This window comes from Ornithorhynchus anatinus, chromosome 4, assembly GCF_004115215.2.
Source record: "Ornithorhynchus anatinus isolate Pmale09 chromosome 4, mOrnAna1.pri.v4, whole genome shotgun sequence".
In the NCBI taxonomy this organism is placed as follows: domain Eukaryota; kingdom Metazoa; phylum Chordata; class Mammalia; order Monotremata; family Ornithorhynchidae; genus Ornithorhynchus; species Ornithorhynchus anatinus.
This window is the reverse complement of record NC_041731.1, coordinates 61976231-61989467: the sequence shown is the minus strand read 5'-3', so window position 1 is coordinate 61989467 and position 13237 is coordinate 61976231. Positions and strand designations below refer to the sequence as shown.

Sequence of the window (13237 nt, the reverse complement as noted above, 5' to 3'; positions counted from 1 at the left end):
GCACCGCTCAGGCTGCTGATAACGCTCATGCTAACGGAAGGGGGGATGGAGATGGACCTACACCAATCTCAGTGATAAACACACATCTCCCAGCGTGGCTTAATGGAAAGAGCGTGGGCCTAGGTTCTAATCCTGCCTCTTCCACTAACCTGTCGTGCAATCTTGGGCAAGTCATGACTTCTCTGGATCTCAGTTTCTTCATCTGTAAAATGGACATCTGATACCTGTTCTCCCTCCTACTTACAATGTCAGTCCCTTGTGGGACCTGATTATCTGGTTTTTACCCCAGCATTTAGTACTATGCTTAACAAATACCACTATTATTATTATGACTCCCCCAACAGTTCTCAGCTCTCCCCTGAAGGCCCATCGTGCCTTCAACTTGGGTCTTGACTCTGGGCCAGAAGGAGCAGCGTTGCTTAGTGGAAAGAGCACGATCTTGAGAGTCAGAGGTCGTGATTCTAATCCCAGCTCCACCAACCATCTGATGTGTGACTTTGGGCAAGTCACTTCGCTTCTCTGGGCCTCAGTTACTTCAGCTGTAAAATAGGGATTAAGACTGTGAGCCCCACATGGGGCAACCTGATTACCTGGTATCTACCCCAGCACTTAGAACAGTGCTTGGCACATAGTAAGCGCTTAACAAATACCATCATCATCTTCCACTTTGCCCTGAGCCAGCAGCGGGCCTGTTTAGAAGTAGAGCTGTTCTCTTTAATCCAAATTTTGATACACTTTCAGCTGGAATATTTTCAATGTCATTAGTGTTGTGGGTAAATTCGCAAGTGTTTGACTAGGCCTTGGTCCAACTTTTATCCCTTAATGTGAACCTAAAAGAGATTGCAGGATGTAAAACAGTGGAATGGGTACTTTACTATGTGATCGTAATCACCGTAAGGCAAAAAATACTTGCAATTATTGGAATAAATATCCATATGGCAGTGAATGCAATCTTCCTGTCAGGAGTTTAGGCACTGGGAAAAATCCTGGTTACTGAGTAACATTCCTGATGAATAGTTTATGAACTGGGAGAATCTAGACTTTCACTCCTAGGGAATCAATAATTATCAATTTTATTATATTATTTATACACCAGTAAAACCTAGTGTCTATGACACTTGAATGCTATGCCATGAAGTACACTAAAAGTGTTTATTGCATCCCTGATTAGCAAAGAAACAAATAACTAATTGATATGCAAATAGACAAGTCTTAAATCAACTTTCAATAACACTGTCCAAAACACAACAGAACTCCTCATCTTCCCATCTAAACCCCATCCTCCCCATGACATTCCTATTACTGTAGACACCACCACCACCCTCCCTGTCTCCCAAGTCCTGTAATCTTGGCAATATCCTCTACTCACCACCATCACCCTCCCTGTCTCCCAAGTCCTGTAATCTTGGCAATATCCTCTACTCATCTCTCTCAATCAACCTGCATAAGCAGTCTGTCATCAAATTCTGTCAGTTCTACTTTCACAGCATCTCTGGAAGCCACTCCTTCCTCTCCACTCACTCTGCTCCTACCCTGATTGAAGCACTTATTCTAATAATGTTGGTATTTGTTAAGCGCTTACTATGTGCAGAGCACTGTTCTAAGTGCTGGGATAGACACAGGGGAATCAGGTTATCCCACGTGGGGCTCACAGTCTTAATCCCCATTTTACACTTAATCCCCATTTTACAGATGAGGTAACTGAAGCACAGAAGTTAAGTGACTTGCCCACAGTCACACAGCTGACAAGTGGCAGAGCTGAGATTCAAACTCATGACCTCTGATTCCAAGGTCTGTGCTCTTTCCACTGAGCCACGCTGTTTCTTTTATTTTAGCCCATCTTGCCTACTTCACTGACACCCCAGTCTCATGTCTCTCCTGTCTCCAGTCCACATTTCATTCCGCTGCCCGTATCATTGGTTTGGTTTCAAAAAAACAAAAGAAACAAAGACCACCATTCAGTCCACATCTCACCTTTCCTGAAGAGGCTCCAGTGGTTGCCCACCTACCTCTACATCAAACAGAAACGCCTTATCATTGCTTTTAAAGCACTCAATCACCTAGCTCCCTCCTACCACAGCATGGCTCAGTGGAAAGAGCCTGGACTTGGGAGCCAGAGGTCATCGGTTTGAATCCCGGCTCTGCCACTTGTCAGCTGTGTGACTTTGGGCAAGTCACTTAACTTCTCTGGGCCTCAGTTACCTCATCTGTAAAATGGGGATTAACTGTGAGCCTCACCTGGGACAACCTGATTACTCTGTATCTACCCCAGCGCTTAGAACAGTGCTCTGCACATTGTAAGTGCTTAACAAATACCAACATTATTATTATTATTACTGCACCTCACTACTCTCCTACTATAACCCAGCTCACTCACTTTACTACTCTAAAACCAACCTACTCATTGTACTTTGATCTCGTCTGTCTCAACCCCTTGCTCGTATCCTCTCTCTATCCTGAAATTCCTCGCCCCCTCATATCCAAAAGACCAGACCATCCGTCTCTCCACCTTCAAAACCCTCCTAAAATCATACCTCCTCCAGGAGGCCTTTCCTACTAATTCCACATTTGCCCTATTGCCTCTCCCTTGACATCTTTGCACTTGAAAATCTAGCCGTTAAGCATTTTGTATTCATCCTTCAGCCCTTAGGTACATATCCTTTCCTCCCACCATTTCCTTGGTCTATAATTTATTTCTCTCTCCCAGTTAGACGATAAGCTCCTTGTGGGAAGGGGTCATTTTATCAGGTCTACTGTATTCACCCAAGTGCTTAGTGCAAAGCTCTGCACATAGCAAACGTTTTAGTGGAAAGAGCCTGGGCTTGGGAGTCAGAGGTTGCGTGTTCTAATCCCAACTCTGCCACTTAGCTGTGTGACTTTGGGCAAGTCACTTAACATCTCTATGCCTCAGTTACCTCATCTGCAAAATGGGGATTAAGACTGTGAGCCGCACGTGGGACGTGGACTGTGTCCAACTTGATCAGCTTGTATCTACCTCAGCGCTTAGAACAGTGTCTGGTATACAGTAAGTGCTCAACAAATACCACACTTGAAAAAACAAAACAAAAAAAGGAATTCTTCTTAGCTGAAAACTTTTAGTTGGAAAGTTAGTTGAGAAGGAGTGTTGCCTAGTGGAGAGATCACAGCCTGGGAATCAGAGGACCTGGCTTTTAACCCTGCTGTGCAATCTTGGGCAAGTCTCTCAACTTTCCTCATCGGTAGAATGGGCATTAAACACCTGTTCTCCCCACACTGAGACTGCAAACCAAATGTAGGGCAAGGACTATAGGCAGGGAATGTGCCTGCTATTGTACCGTGTAAGTGCTCATTAAATATGAATGAATATTGTACTCTACCCAGCGCTTAGTACAGTGCTCTGCACATAATAAGCACTCAATACATATAACTGAATGAATATCTTGTATCCCATCCCACCGTTTAGTACAGTGCTTGGCACATAGTAAACATTAAATAATACCATAATAATTATTATTACAAATAATGCAGGAAGATGCGTCAATCCCCCTTTCACCTTTTCAGCCACATTTGCAAATTGTACCCAGGCAGAGTGGATGAGTGAGCACCCAGGTTATTGACTCCCAAGTCCACTGCTTGTGCCAACTGTTTCAGACGTTTAGCTCCCTCCTCTAACCCCCTCAACTTCTGACCCTAATAACTACGCCGTCTATTTCGTTGATAAAACTGAAGCCATCCGGCAGGAATTCCCTATAATCTCCCTACACCTCTCCAGTCCCAACTTCTCCTGTTCCCTCATCCACTCTCCCATCCCTTCAGAGAAGCAGCGGGTCTTAGTGGAAGGAGCATAGCCTTGGGAGTCAGAGGATGTGGGTTCTAATCCCGGCTCCGCCACTTGTCTGCTGTGTGACTTTAGTCAAGCCACTTAACTTCTCTAAGCCTCAGTCACCTCATCTGTAAAATGGAGATTAAGACTGCGAACCCCAAGTGGAACAACCTGATTACCTTGTATCTACCGCAGTGCTTAAACAGTGAATGGCACATAGTAAGTGGTTAACAAATACCATCATTACTATTATTATTCCCAATAGTTTCTCAAGAAGTGATCTTCTATCTCCTCTCAAAATCTATCCCCTCTACCCACACGGCTGACCCCATCCTTCTCTAGCCCTTCCAATTTTTCCCTTCATAGTCGTTCCTCCCCCACTGCTTTCAAACATGCCCATGTATCCCCTATCCTAAAAAATACCCTCCTTTGACCCCCATTGCTCCCTTTGGTTATCACCCCATCTCCCTCCTACCATTCCTTTGCAAACTCTTCACTGCCTCCACTTCCTCTCCTTGAAATTTTTCCAAGACCACCTGTAATCTGGCTTCCACCCCTTCCACTCAACGGAAACTGCTCTCTATATGGTAATTAATGACTTCTTTTTTGCCAAATCCAGACTCCAGACTCCACACCCCCCTTATCCTTCTCAATCTCTCAGTTATCTTCAAAACTGTGGACCAACCCTTTCTCCTTGATGTATTATCTAACTTTGGCTTCACTGAAACTCTTCTGTTTCTCCTCATTTCTCTGATTGCTCCTTCTCAGTCTCTTTCACTGGCTCCTCCTCTGCCTCCCACCTCCTAATTGCGGGGGCTCCTCAGTGCTCAATTCTGGGTTCCCTTCTATTCTCCATGTACGCCTAGGGCTTCAATGACCATGTTTATGTTGATGGTTCCCAAATGTACCTTTCCAGCCCTGACCTCTTTCCTCCTCTCCAATCTTGCTTGTTTTCCTGCCCTCAGGAATCTTTACTGGAATGTCCTGCCAACACTTTAAACTTAACCGTGTTCATATCAGAACACATCATCTCCCAAACCCTCTTCTTCCCCTGACTTTTAGCACTGTAGACACCACCACCCTCCCTTCTCATAAATCCATAAACTGGGCATCGCTCTTGATTCATCCATTTCACTCAACTCGCATATTCGGTCTGTCATCAAATCCAGTCAGTTCCAGCTTCACGACAGCTCTAGAATTAACCTCTCCTCTCCAACCAAACTGCTATCACACTGGTTCAGGCCCTTGTCATACCTTGCCTAGATTACTGGATCAGCCTTCTTGCTGACCTCCCTGCCTCCAGTCTATACTTCACTCGGCTGCCCAGATCATTTTTCTTTTAAAAAAAAAAAATTCTGAGCACACCTCCCCACTCCTCAAAGCCTCCAATCTATCTCTATATCAAACAGAAACTCTTTAACATCTGCTTTAAGACACTCAATCAGCTCTCCTGCTTCTGCCTAACCTCACTCCTTTCCTACTATAACATAGCCCACACACTTTGCTCCTCTAACATCGACATACTCACTATCATGATCTTATCTCTTCCACTTATGACCCCTTGGTCACATGCTCACTCCTGCCTGGAACTCCTTCCCCCTTTGAAGAAGGCGGGAGAGTGGTGGTCTGTCAAATTCAAAGCCCAACTAAAATCATATCTCTTCCCTGGCTACCCTGGAGAAGCAGCATGGCATAGTGGATAGAGCACAGGCCTGGGAGTCAGAAGATCATGGGTTCTAATTTAGGCTGTGCCACTTGTCTGTGGATGGCCTTGGGTAAGTCACTTAATTCTCTGTCCCTCAGTTACCTCATCTGTAAAATGGGGATTGAGACTGTGAGCCCTATGTGGGACAGGGACTATTTCCAACCCGATTTGCTTGTATCCCAGGGCTTGGTACAGCGCCTGGCACACAGTAAGCACTGCAGTGTGGCTCAGTGGAAAGAGCATGGGCTTGGGAGTCAGAGGTCATGGGTTCTAATCCCAGCTCTGCCATTTGTCAGCTGTGTGACTTTGGGCAAGTCACTTAAGAGCTCTGTGCCTCAGTTGCCTCATCTGGAAAATGGGGATTAAGACTGTGAGCCCACATGGGACAACCTGATTACCTTGTATTGTCCCCACCCCCAGCGCTTTAGAACAGTGCTTGGCACATATAAGCCTTAGAAAACCCCCCAAAACATTATTATTACCCTCTCATCTGCTCATCCAATACACTATCTCTTCTGTGTTGTCCATGCCCATGGGTCCAGACCCCCTAAGCACTTGCTTACACACCCAAACCCCACAGTACTCGTATACATATCCTTACGCTTTATGGCATTCCCTATCTGTAGCAGATTTTAACATCCGTCTTCCTGACTAGATCATAAACTCACTGAGGGCAGATGATATGTCTACCAATTTTACCATACTGTACTTTCCCAGGTGCTTAGTACAGTGTTCACACAGTAAACGTTCAATTCATTCAATCGTATTTATTGAGTCTTACTGTGTACAGAGCACTGTACTAAGCACTTGAAAAGTACAACCTCAGCAACAAATAGAGAAAATAAGTACCATTCATTGATTGATTAGTTTGATCCAGTATGGAATCACTTTGTTCTTAGGTTCTTAAAAGATGAGATGCACATCCCTGCAAATAACACATGGACTCAGATCTCTTACAACACAAGTATTATATTCCTGATCATCCCTTGTCATAGTAGACATGATTTACTGGTCCCAAGCACTTGAGCCCAACCATTTCTTCCAAGAGTGTGATTGCATCTACCCAGAGAAATGGGCACTGATGGAAGAATGGCATTCTATCCACAACCTGCAGCAATAAAGCATGTGTTATAGAAAAACTGGGTGAACTACAAACTGAGAACAGTGAGAATCCTGGAACACACCTAGAAGCAGCATGGCCTAGTGGAAACAGCACTGGCCTGGAAGTCAGAAGGTCATGAGTTCTAATCCTGGCTCCGCTACTTGTCTGCTATGTGACCTTGGGCAAGGCACTCCACTTCTCTGTGCCTCAGTTCCCTCATCTTTAAAATGGGGGATTAAGACTGTGAACCTTATGTGGGACAGGGACTGTGTCCAACCCAATTTTCCATGCTGTGCTTGGCACACAGTAAGCACTTAACAAATACTATTATTATTATTAATATTATTCTATCTATCCCAGAGCTTTGAACACTGCTTGGCATATAGTAAGGCTTAATACCATTATTATTAGTTTGGTTTTAAGCATTTTAAGAATTTCTTTTGTTGGATGGAAATGGGTAAGGATGTCCTTATTTTAGCCATTCAGGCCCCAGTAATCATGTGGTTGGTAAATTGGCCAGCAAGAAGAAAGCAATGGTGTCTAGTTATTCAGTTTTATTAATGATACTTACTAATTCCTTTTCTCTTTATATTTTTATACTAAAGCACATTATGGTTTCCAAGAGGTTGACTTAAAAACAAAAATATTCCCAGTATTTTCTCATAAGAGCTTCTCTTTCCTCCAGGGAAACAATTTTATATGCACAGTTGGAAGATTAAAGGAAAAGACACCGAGTTAAACTGGAAAGAAAGTCATAGCAACAGTGCATCACCAACCTTCTGAACAAGTGGAAAATGTGATGATCTAAATATAAGAGAATTACAACCCAAGTGGAACAATAAGCTACTAAGGTGAACCAAAATTACATGGAAAGGAAAAGTATCTCTCATGTTTTTCAACAGATGAGGAGCAATGTTCCTATTAGTTTCTATTAAAGGGCCCCAAATCCAAAACCAGCAAAGTTTTAATTCATAAATAATCTCAAAACTCCATGCCTGTCAAAATATGCTTTTAAAGATGTAGAGAACTTTTCAAATAAAGCAAACACACTTTTTGCAAGGCTGTAACATTATCACCTTGCAAAAGACTGCAACACATCTTACCATCTGCCTAAAGGGGTTAACTGCATTCAACAAATTAAAAATATGACCTCTTTTGCTCAGTGCTTCTGGATGTAACACAAGCTGTTGGAGTTGAACTAAATCCTCAACCCATTTCAGGCCTTAGTAATGTGAGACATCCCCTTTTCTCTTCACCTCAACTATTGAAATTGGACTCCAATTGACACAATTCAGCTAAGGTATAATCATTTTTGAACTTTGGAGGCCCAACCTCGATTCATTCTCAGGGGAGTCACCTCAACCCTAAAATTAGCACTTCTTATATAGACTGATTAGCAACAATGCCTGAAACTATTTCCTGTCAATTAATCTCTGTCAATTTGGTTACAATCTCTCAATTTTGCCAAGACTCAGTTTGCTCCTAATTTTGATGAAATGCTCTTCCCAATTAAACCAAGCATTTATAAAACATATATAGACACACTATTCTCAATTTACAAAGCTCCTCATTAAAAAAGACCCTGATACTATTATACAGAATAGCGACAGAGGGCAAAATGAATGCAACTCAGTTCTGGGAATTCGGTTTTGAGTTCAGGGCAGTGTGGAGAGATGGGATCACTGTCACAGCCACTGGAACAGAGGGTGGGGAGATTAAACAATATTGTTTAATCTCAAAGTAATTCAAAGCATAACATTACAGAGAAGCAGCATGGCTTAGTGGAAAAAGCACGGACTTGGGAGTCAGAGGTTGCGGGTTCTAATACCAGCTCCGCCACTTGTCAGCTGTGTGACTCTGGGCAAGTCACTTCACTTCTCTGTGCCTCAGTTACCCCATCTGTAAAATGGGGATTAAGACTGTGAGCCCCATGTGGGACAACCTGATCACCTTGTATTCTCCCCAGCACTTAGAACAGTGCTTTGCACATAGTAAGCACTTAACAAATGCCATAATTATTATTATTATTAGCTAAATGAGGAGTTGCAGTTGGACTCAAAATGCCCTCACTAGACCATATACGCTTCGTGGGCAGCGATCATGTATACCAACTTTATCCTGTAGTCTCCCAAGCACTTAGTAGAGTTAAGTGCTTAATAAATACTACTGACTCTTTGATCGACAGCCAGTAATAAAGAAAATTAAGATAATCCCATCAATAATGAAAGATAATTTGGTCTGCTGGATACAATAGTTGACCTCTACTTGGAAAATCTACAGTGATTCATTATCTGACTAGGCATAATTTCAATTTCTTGTATCCCAGAAATCCATCTGTAAAACCGTCTGTCTTTATCTACGACACCTCCTTGTGTTATAGTAATTATAGCAACAGAAAAAGATTTGGGTCATAATTGAATAAATGAACACAGTGTCATTATTTAAAAAATGTCACCTCTTCGATTAATGATAGTATTGGTAAAGCTCTTACTATCTGGCCAAGAACTGTTTAAGCGCTTGGGGGAGATACAGGTAATCAGGCTGGGCACAGTCCCTGTCCCACATGGGGGCTCACAGTCGTAAAGGCTCATTTTATAGATGAGGCAGCTGAGGCACAGAGAAGTGAAATAACTTATCCAAGGTCACATAGCAGTTAAGTGGCAGAGCCAGGGATCAGAACCCAGGTTCTTCTGACTCCCAGGCCCATGTTCTATTCCACTAGATCAGGCCTGCTCCCACTTTCAAAATCCACATCTATCCTGTGCATTTGACCCAAACGCGCCGCTCACCTCCTTAAAGTACTTTTTCCCTTCTTTGTCCGCCATCTTCAGCTACTCACTTTCTCAACTCTGCCTTCAAACTCACTGAAGTCATCCCTACACTCAAAAACTTCTCTGGATCCCACAGCACTTTCCAACTACCACCCCATCACTCTACTCCTATCCCTGTTTGAATTCCTAAGAAGGGGTTATAGACATCCACTGCCTCTACTTCTTTTCCTCCACCTACTTTTTAACCTTCGACAATCTGACTTCCTCTCCCTTCACTCTCCTAAGACTACACTCTTTAGGGTCATTCATGGCTTCTTCTATGCCAAATCTAGTGGAATCTGATCAATTCTAATCCTCTTCCATCTCTTGATGGACTTTGATACTTTAGATACTGAAGTACCCTTAATACCCTACCCTTAGTTTTTCTGACATAGTTCTCCCTTGGTTCTCCCTCTTACCTCTGAGGACATCCTTCTCCATCCCTTTTGGCTTGTTCTTCCCACACTTCACATCCTCTAACTGTGAGTGTCCTTCAAGGTTTAGTTCTGGATCCCTCTTCATACTGTTTTCCTCACATTTCACTCACACCACTGGGGAGAGATTCAGGTCTCACAGCTTCAACTTCCAGGCGTTTATGCATATTGATGCCCATATCTACTTAAGTGCCCTGAGCTCACACCTCTTCTGCAATTCCTCTTGCCTCCAAAAACTCTCCAAACCCATGTCCAGCTGACACTTTAAGATCAATACATCTAAAACTGAAACTTATCTTCCCTTCCAAATCTTCCTCCACTCCAATAATCTCCCCATCACACTAGACACCGCCATTAATCCATCATGTGGTAAACCCCATAACACAACCCCATCCATCACATAGCTACCCATTCCTAATAATTAATAATTGTGGAATTTGTTAAGAGTTTACTATGTGCAGGCACTGTTCCAAGCACTGGGTAGATACAAGATAATCAGGTCCCAATAACTAATAATAATGGCAATTAGTAAGCACTTACTTTGTGCTAGCACTGTTCTAAGCATGGGGGTAGATATCAGGTAATCAGTGGTGTCCCACGTAGGGCTCACAGTCTTAATCCCTATTTTTACAGATGAGGTAACTGAGGCACAGAGAAATTAAGTGACTTGCCCCAAAGGCACACAGTTGACAAGTGCAGAACCGAGATTAGAACCCATGACCTACGACTCCCAAGCCTGTGCTCTTTCCACTAAGCCATGCTGCTTCTCCTGTACATATCCGTCATTTACTTATATTATTATCTGTCTCCCCTTCTAGACTGTGAGCTTCTGGTTGGCAGAGAATGTGTCTACCAACTAACTCTGTTGTATTATTCATTCAATAGTATTTATTGAGTGCTTACTATTTGCAGAGCACTGTACTAAGTGCTTGGAATGTACAAATCAGCAACAGATAGAGACAGTCCCTGTCCATTGATGGGCTTACAGTCTAATCACACTCTCCCAAGAGTTTAGAACAATGCTCCGCACATAGTAAGTGCCTAATAAATACTACTGATTGATTGATTGGAATTCCTTTCTCTTTCACTTTCAGCAGACCACTGGATCTCACAAAGACCAGCTAGCTGGGTGCCAACATCCTCCCAGATGATGTGTCTACAACACCAAGGCTCTTCTTTTGGTTGCGCTACTATAAATGGGAGGACTTCTCGAGATTACTTAGATTAAGCTCAGAATCCCCAGGACAGTATAGACATTTTTTTTAATGGTATTTGTTAAGTACTTACTATGTTCCAGGCACTTTTCTATTTGCTGGGGTAGATACTAGCAAATCGGGTTGGACATAGTCCCTGTCCCAACTGGGGCTCGCAGTCTTAATCCCCATTTTACAGATGAGATAAAAGACATGGAGAAGTGAAGTGACTTGCCCAAGATCACACAGCATACAAGTGGCATATTGGAACCCAGGACCTTCTGACTCCCAGGGCCGTGCTCTACCCACTAGGACACGCTGCTGCCCACCTTCTTGCCACTGAGATATACTGGAAATGGGGAACTATGCCGTGCCAGATTCCCAAGAAGCAGAAAAATGGAGTCGTAAAATTTATGTCTTTGCCTCAGGCACAAAATAGGGTGCTCCACATTGGCGTTATCTATACCCGAAAGATCTTCAAGATGTACATATGAGACCCCCCTCCCTCTCTACACACACACCATACTACAACCCCACCAGCCATTTTGGCTGAAACTGAGCTAAGGGCAGCAGGCTGGCAAAATCTGTGTGATGCTTCTGATAACCTTGGTTACTGTGAAGTGAATCATGTCTGCCTTTGGCATGGAATAAAAAATTTCTGAAAGACCCTAATCACCTACTTCAACCTATAGATTACCAAGAGAAAAAGAGGGCGCTTTCCTAGAAGAGTACCAGGGAGAGAAATCACACTTGCCTTAAGCACACCCTGCTCACATGCTATCTGATCTTCCAAATAGTATCAGGATGTCAATTCAAACAATGCTGAGATTTGCACTCACAGGTTAGTAATAGGAACAAGGTGTTGCCCTGTCAAACTGTGTCAAAAACTTGAGTCTTGCCCTTAAAATACAGGCCCACTTTCCTGGCCTGGCTCTGTGACTCAATCAACCCCTTCTGGTTTTCTTACAACACGAGAATTGAATATGTCAGGTTCACAAAGATATGAATTTGTATCAAATTACAGAAAATGGGAAATGAAGTATTTGTTGAGGGAGAGAATAACTGCAAACTATCATCACAACTACATTCGACTGTACTTGAAATAATCACTCTTTTCAATTCTGCTCAGTATTTCTCAGATTAAAGAAATGAATTAAATACACATGGGTCTCTTAAATTTTTGATATAGGCATCCTGTGCTTTGTATTATGATTCTAGAGAGAGGAGGAAGGAGATAATCTGTGGCATTGGCTCACCTACTCTAGTCACACAAAATATCTCTCAAAGGGAAAGACCTTACTACATAAACCTGGACACAGAAAAGCAATCACGACGATCAATGAGCATCACCCTTAACGCCAGGAAAAATTTTAAAATTCATCTTATAAATACCTTCTTCTAGAATAGGTCTCAAGACAACAAATGGGATCTCCTGCAATGGCTCCATGTATTTATGTCCAGCACTAAGGATCGTGATCTGGGGCAGACAGAGAACGAGGGTTCCCGGCATACTGCTTGCCGTGATACCAACTTCTCACAGTTCCAGGAATGTCGCCAGACACAATTGTGCTCGGGGAAGGCAGACTGTCATTTGGAAGGAACACACAACACGACTGTATTTCTAGCTGGAAAACAGAAGGCAAAATGTTGTTTTAGTTTCAGATAAAAGACAATAACACTTCTAAAATTTTCAAAGGAATGAGAGGGAAATCGAGAAAATTTTGAGAGATTATCAGGAACGTAGGAGCAACAATCACACATACAGAAATTAAAAAAAAATCTTCACGCTATGAAAAGGTGCCATTTCTGTCTATAAACTTGATCAAAAGGATACAGCAACATGAGCTGAAATATATCTGCCTTTCCACAGCTCTTTCCAAGAAACATGATTGAGTTAAGAAATGTGCTGGCAAAAAAGGTGAGAAAATCCTCCTCCTTTTGCAGTTCATTAGGTTTTGTTAGCACCAGCAAAGGCCTTAAGAGTTGACTAGCATTTTATATGCTGTTACTTTCTAAAAAGATTTATTTCCACGTGAATTCTTCCCTTCCTTTGTAGTTTTACAGTGACTAGCACTAAAAAAAAAAACCCTCACTCATCATCTACTCTAAAAGGCCTTAGTTAGAAACAGACATTCTCATTAAACACCAGATATTTAATCACCTTTGGACATTTGATATTCACCCCACTCCC

At 42.7% G+C, this 13237-nt stretch overlaps 1 protein-coding gene across 1 annotated transcript in view; it reads right to left on the bottom strand.

The window, feature by feature from the left end:
- Positions 1–13237, bottom strand: part of VPS13B (vacuolar protein sorting 13 homolog B) — a 932812-nt gene that overhangs the window by 480977 nt on the left and 438598 nt on the right. Inside the window, 2 exon segments of the mRNA XM_029063425.2 lie at positions 12439–12563; positions 12565–12671. Coding sequence (XP_028919258.1) covers positions 12439–12563; positions 12565–12671 — 232 coding nt within the window.